We start from the raw sequence: 6,380 nt of genomic DNA, 5'->3' as shown, positions 1-6,380 counted from the left end.
CTTCCCTCTGTTTGCTTTGAGGCTTGAGTCAATAGGACAAAGACACCAACTCTGAACCCGGGCTATTTATTTAATCCATTAGTGGTGATGAGGTCTAAGGGACTGGGGTCTCCTGAGTCCTCTCCTGGATCTGGACGTGTCAGATCGAATCAAGCATTAGGGCATCTTAGATTCTTTTCGTAGATCTGCTTCTGCTACATTGAGTCCTACGGATTAATTAGGCGTTGCCTGTAACGAGAAAGAACCTTTCCTTTCCCCCTTTTTCCACTGTCAGGCCTCGTTTGTATTGGTAAAGTGCTTGGTTGGAAGGGCTCAGGAGGAAACATAGCTATGAACCTGAACAGGCACCATCTCTTTTTCTCTTCTCCACCGTCACACACTGCAGGGCCCCGATCCTGACCGAGGGCCCTGTTGGTATCCTGTGTAACATTGTAGAATCAGAGAAAATGAGGGTTGGAGGGGACCTCAGGAAGTCATCCAGTCCACCCCCTGCTCAGAGAAGGACCGTATAGTTGCGATTATTGCTTCTTGGAGGGAGGGGAAGATCCAGAAGAAAAAAATACTTGCAGAAAATCATCTCTGTGATTTTTTTTTTTTCCCCCTCCGCCCCATCAAAATTTTGCAACCGCAACAAAAGCAAAAATTTCTTTTTAAACTAAAAGGTTGACATTTGGGGCTCGGCATTTGCCATTCTTGTGATCCCCTTGTGCTAAGAGAACCTGTGTGGGGCTCGGAGGACAGCTCCACTCTGGGACCCAGGGGAGGGCTTAGCACTTGGGCTAAAAAGAAAGCTGCCAAGAATTTGATTTTGCTCTGAGCTGTTCCCCTCAGAGACCCGCTATCGCTGGGGCTGGCTGGAGCACCAGACACCACCTCGGTGCCCCTGTGCCCTGTCACTTCAGCCTTCTCGAGAGGGCTTGGAAGAGATGGCTGCCAGTTTTTAGGCTTCTTTCCGCAGCTGTTTTGGGAGGAGAAAATAGAAATGGGTAGGGCAGTTGCCTCCGGTCTGGGCTTGATACCCTGCTCTGCCACAGACTATTGCTGTCACCTTGGGCATGCTACTTCATCTGCTGACTGTGTCGGACTCCAGCGTGTGGTTGTGCTATAGAGATACTAGACTGAATGGAGTCTCTTGTGTCCAATTCCAGTCCTCTACCATCACATCATATAATCCCTATTATAAATAGACTGAGATCCATCCGAGCCCAGAGAACCACGACAAGCAAAGTGAGGTCACTTGGGGTGAGGTGGGGAGGGAGCACAGGGCATGTGCTGGGACCTGGGAATTGAACCCTTGTTGCTTAAACCTAAAGCTGTCCTCACAAATGTGCCCTGCTTTGCTTTCTAACAAAGCTGATCTGCAATTCTCCTCTACCCAGTTTAATACAAGTGCCCTACAGCTGGGTGCAGCCAAGGCTGAGCTGAGTTTTGAGGGCTCTGGGTGCTTTGTTCTGCCTGGAGAATCGTCAGCGTTTCTTTCCCCGAGTGCCAGCGCCCGCTCATCCAAGCGCAGCGTCTTTGGTAGAAGGATTTAAATAAATGCATGCACACAGCCAGATGGATCAAACCCATCCAAATCCAATTGTCGTTCTTCAGCTCCGGGGCTGTCTTGGCTGCTTTTGAGGCGTTTCTTTTGGAGGCTTCTCTCATAAGCACGTTTTTGTGTCTTAATTTCTAGGGTTTTTTTTTTAATCAAACAAAGCCGTTTTAAAATGCAAAAATTGAAGATGAATGCAGAAACCAGGGAAGGATTGAAATTACGCTGTCTAATCACCAGCCACTTGACTGCTTATGACTTAAAAAAAAAGAAAAAAAGAAAAAATATAGTGCTGCTTTTCCAAGAGTGTCATAGAGAAATAATGAGTCACTGGTTGATTATTGCCATCTGACTTGTATCTCCAGCTTGTTCCCCGTTAAAGTCCTGGCTGTTCCCAGTGTCCAGTGGAACTTGTGGTTAGGGCATGACCCTTTGCACTTTAGCAACCTGGGTTCACTTCCCAGCTCCATCCTGCCTTGTTGTATGAGCAGCGTGCAGGGGTTGAGCCGTTCAGGATGGGATCTGGTGTGCATTTGCAAGGCAGCTCCATTCTGCACTTACAGACATGGCTTACTGGAAATTGCTGCTTGTTTGGATGGAAATCTGGCCTCAAATCTCTCTGTGACATAGGGATGACATAAAAACAATATCAGAGCAAGATCTGTCCACTTCTAAGCCCCGTTGTGCTGCTAGAGTGATGCAAAGGGACCTTGCTGTACAGGAGAAATGTATTTACATTTATGGTAATAGGCCAGTTTACCATACTTACTCATCTATCACACATGCCTCCAAAATTGGGATTTGTATCTTGAATGGGGAAGCTAATTTCTGTGCCAGAATTGAAGCACAGGGATGCTATAATGGCTGCCAGGTCGTCTTATTTGGAGGCAGGTGGTATGTGAGTATGTATGATAATTCCCCCTCTGCCCTCTTAAGACTGCTTTGGCTCTTAAGACTATGCTCTTCATGGCAGGAATGGTCACTTATTCTGCGCATAGACAGCCACTAGTGTAATGTAGACCCTCGCTCAGATTCATCTATGCTGGGTCTTCATTTGTGAAGGGCTGGGCTGGACTAGATGATGTTAGTCATGGCACGAAGAGGGAGACATATCAAGGGAAGTATGACCCTCAGGCCTGGTCTAGAATTGTTTTAGTCCTGGTGTAATATGATTACACCGATGCAACCCCTAGTGTGGATGGAGTTAAAATGGTATGGGAAGACCTTTTATCAGGATAATTTATTCCCTTTCCATAGGGGAATACATCCCAAGATAAACCCTTTTGTATCAACGTAGGTGCTTTCACAGTATATGTCGAGTGCCACTTTCACTCTACCAGGATAGTTAAAACTGTATGGCTTTTGTGTGTATCCACGAAGTGTTGGTTATAGCAGTGATGAGCATGGTAGAGAAAGAAGCCACTGTCTGTTACCAGAAATAGGATAATATTTGTGTAGCATCAGTGGGTTTCTATGTGTCCCGACAACAGGCTTTTTGCAGAGAATCCTCTTTCGCAGATCATTGCATTAGGGAATATATTCAGTCTTGTTAAGGTGACAGGTTGCCCACAGAGATTGTCTGTGACCCGTGTGTGCAGTACCTAGCACTGCAATAACCCTCATGCCCATGGGGGACCTCTGGAGAAGTAATAATAAGGAAGGGATCTCTGGAAAAATCTTTTCACTCCTTGCTTCCTCTCTTCCATAGGTTCCTGAGTGACTGCGGAAAGCCCGGCCCATCTGGAATCAGCCACAGAGCAGAGTACCATGAACTGAGAAAGGCGCAACACGGATATTTGTCTTTCTTTGCTCATTTTTTGGGGTTTTTTTTTTTTTATTAACTTCAAAAACACTCTTGAATGACACCGGCTTGAGACAGGATCCTTTGCTCCTTCCCCAAGAGCCAAGAAGTCATCCCCATACGGTGAAGATTTCCGGAGAAGATGGGGAGGAAAAAGATCCAGATCCAGCGGATCACGGACGAGCGGAATCGACAGGTCAGCCCCTTTCTTTTGCTGCCGTGTATCAGTTTGAGCCCACCCTCTGCTGAAGGTCAAAAATCAAACTCGTTTCTTTTGCGTGCTTCAGTTTCCCCAGGTTCCAAAGCAATTAGTAATATTTATTTTTGGGGTGCAGAGCCTGAAATACCTCAAATGAGGCTGGGTTTTCAGACAACAGAAACCACCTGCTCTCTGAAACTCCTCTCCCAGGTGTTCAAGGGACATCTTGACTTCTGGAGCTCAGTGATATGCATCCACTTTTGCAAAGGTCTTTGAGATCAGCAAGTAACAATTGCTCTCAGAAGCTAAGCATGCCAGGCTTGAAGCTTGGCAGGCCGAGTGGTGGTTTTAATGGGAGAACAGGGGCAGCAGAGGGTGCTTATCTGATTGTTCAGCAAGATGTTCCCCCGTAACCCAGAGGTGCGACAGAACTGTTCTCTTCCCACCACAACAAGGAAAATGTGGCTGAAAATTTGTTTCATTTCAAATATTCTAGTTTTTCAACTTAAAACAAAACAAAACAAAAAAAGGAAACCAAAATTTGAACTGAAACTGGAGTCTGCCTGGGTTCAGTGGCTCTCTTTTGTCAAGGAAAACTTCCTTTAAAAAACATAAACCCAAAAAAGCTAGTTATTTTTTTGTATGCACCTCTGTGTGCTCATGCATGTACATGAGCACATGTGTACTTCCACACGCACATGTAAGTATCTTCCAAGAAAAGCAACCAGACTTCTTCATTCTTCAGCAGGGGGTTGGACTAGATGCAACCTCCTGACGTCCCTTCCAGCCCTCATTTTCTATGATTTATCTGTTCCTGGAGGCGGATTGGGCCCAGTATGATCCAGCAGTTCTCAGGATCATGTTCCCAGTGGGAAGTTGAAGTCCATTGGTTTCCTGACAGATCCAAAGTTCAGGGCATGTGTTTTTGTCACCATTTGCTCTCCCCTGTGGTTGTCCCTGGGTTCCCTGGTGTCCCTGAGTTTCACAGAAAACGAGGGTGGGAAGGGACCTCAGGAGGTCACATCTAGTTCAACCCACTGCTCAAAGCAGGATCATCCCCAGCTACGTCATTCCAGCCAAGGCTTTGTCTAGCCGGGTCTTCAAAACCTCCAAGGATGGAGACTCCACCACCGCTGTGGGTAACCTGTTCCAGCGCTTCACCACCCTCCTAGTGAGAGAGTTTTTTCCTAATCTCCAACCTCAACTTCCCCTGCTGCAAATAGAGCCTGTTGCTCCTTGTCCTGTCATCTGCCACCACTGAGAACAGTCCAGCTCCATCCTCTTTGCAACCCCCTGCAGGGAGCTGAAGGCTGCTATTAAATCCCGCCTCCGTCTTCTCTTCTGCAGACTGAATAAGCCTAGTTCCCTCAACCTCTCCTTATAAGTCATGTGCCCCAGTGCCTGAACCATTTTCATTGCCCTCCACTGGGCCCCCTTGTCTCCTTATAATCAAGCATCCAGCTTTAATCCATCGGTGGTGACCTGGGAGTAGGGTTCTGGAGCGGGGTCAGAGGGGATGTGGTGGGTTTCTGCGGCAGCAGCTTTGTCCTGCCCTTCAGGGAACACCCGCAAGGTTGTTGGGTCTTAAAATTAACCTGCCACGACAGATGCCCTAGTTAGTGCTTCTTACCGGAGGATTCTGTCGACACAGTAGGTCAGTTATCTTGGCGGCAATCCTTCCTGCAGAGGTTGGAGGAAAAGCCACACCTGAGACCCATAGGACAAGAACAGAAAACCCCGGAGGTGCATTGGTAGAGGCTTAGGAACTGAAAAGTTAATTTGATGCTTAGTGTGGGTGTCTTAGGAAGCAAGACTCCTGGGTTTCATTTCCAGGTTTGGGAGCCAGTGTGGTCTAGTGGTTAATCCAGGACTCCTGGGTTTAATTTTGAGAGCAAACGTGGGGTAGCGGTTACTGCTAGAAAGCGCATGTCTGAACCCCTGGGTTCTGCTTCCACTTCTGGGAGGACCAGAAATCTTACCTGCTGCTCTCAGGGGGGACAGGGATTCCTGGGTTCTGCTGCCAGGCTCGGGAGGAAGTTTTGCCCAGCAGAGACCCGGCTCCAGGGGTTGGAGTTTTCTGGAGCACTGCTCCTGACGGAGAGGAACCGAGCGCGATTGCAAATCTGGCCCTATTTCCACATGGCTTGGTGAGCAAGTGGAAGGTGATAAGCTTCTCCGAGGATGAATGCAGCCAAAGAATCCAGGCAGAGCAGAACGGAGCTGAGCTCCTGGCAAGAGAGAACTGCAGTTTTCGGCGCCAATACCACAAAACCTGCTCTTAAGAGATTTGCCCGTGTTCGTAGGAGGGCGTCTGTGGCAGAATCACAAGTTACACTCCCTGCTTCATATGGCAGGGAAGCCCCTTTTTTAGCCCTTTCTTTTTGGGGCTGCCCCATCACCCCTTTCTCATTCAGGCTTCTTGGATCAGCCACAGCCCTTTACCACTCAAAGGAACAGCTCGGTTGCATTGAGTAGCCTTCCTGCTTCGTGCAGAAACAATAGAAAATTGCAGGTTTCCTTCATTAATGTCTGACTCGGGGGCTGGAAGGGTGCGGGTAGTAAAGGGAACAGTTTTGAAAGTCTCCCACTTGCTCCCGGCGCTGTTGATTTTCCATAATGAGCAGGAAACGGGGCATTAACGTTTATTGAAGGAGTTGGAAGGTTTTTTATAGGGGCGGCCGCATTCGCTGCACTAAATGCGGTGCGTAGGAACTGGGCTATAATGTACGGCCGGCCAGCAATGGGAGCCTGGGTAGACATTAAAGTGAATGGAAACTATTTGTTAAGTCTGGAGTGTAAGGGCTTGGCCTAGCCCTGTTTTATAGCCCTTCAGGAAGGGAAAG

The 6,380-nt window shown here is 47.9% G+C and overlaps 1 protein-coding gene across 10 annotated transcripts in view; it reads left to right on the top strand.

Moving 5' to 3' along the window:
- Positions 1 to 6,380, top strand: part of MEF2D (myocyte enhancer factor 2D) — a 101,270-nt gene that overhangs the window by 51,827 nt on the left and 43,063 nt on the right. For all 10 annotated transcript variants that reach the window (XM_025214347.1, XM_014524171.2, XM_025214346.1 and 7 more), the window contains one exon: positions 3,246 to 3,534. In XM_025214347.1, the coding sequence (XP_025070132.1) occupies positions 3,481 to 3,534 (54 nt within the window). In that variant the 5' untranslated portion in view covers positions 3,246 to 3,480. The remainder of the gene's footprint in view (positions 1 to 3,245; positions 3,535 to 6,380) is intronic.

This window comes from Alligator sinensis, unplaced genomic scaffold, assembly GCF_000455745.1.
Source record: "Alligator sinensis unplaced genomic scaffold, ASM45574v1 scaffold811_1, whole genome shotgun sequence".
NCBI classification, from domain to species: domain Eukaryota; kingdom Metazoa; phylum Chordata; order Crocodylia; family Alligatoridae; genus Alligator; species Alligator sinensis.
Note: the sequence above shows the minus strand (reverse complement) of the source record. Positions and strands in the feature narration are given on the sequence as shown.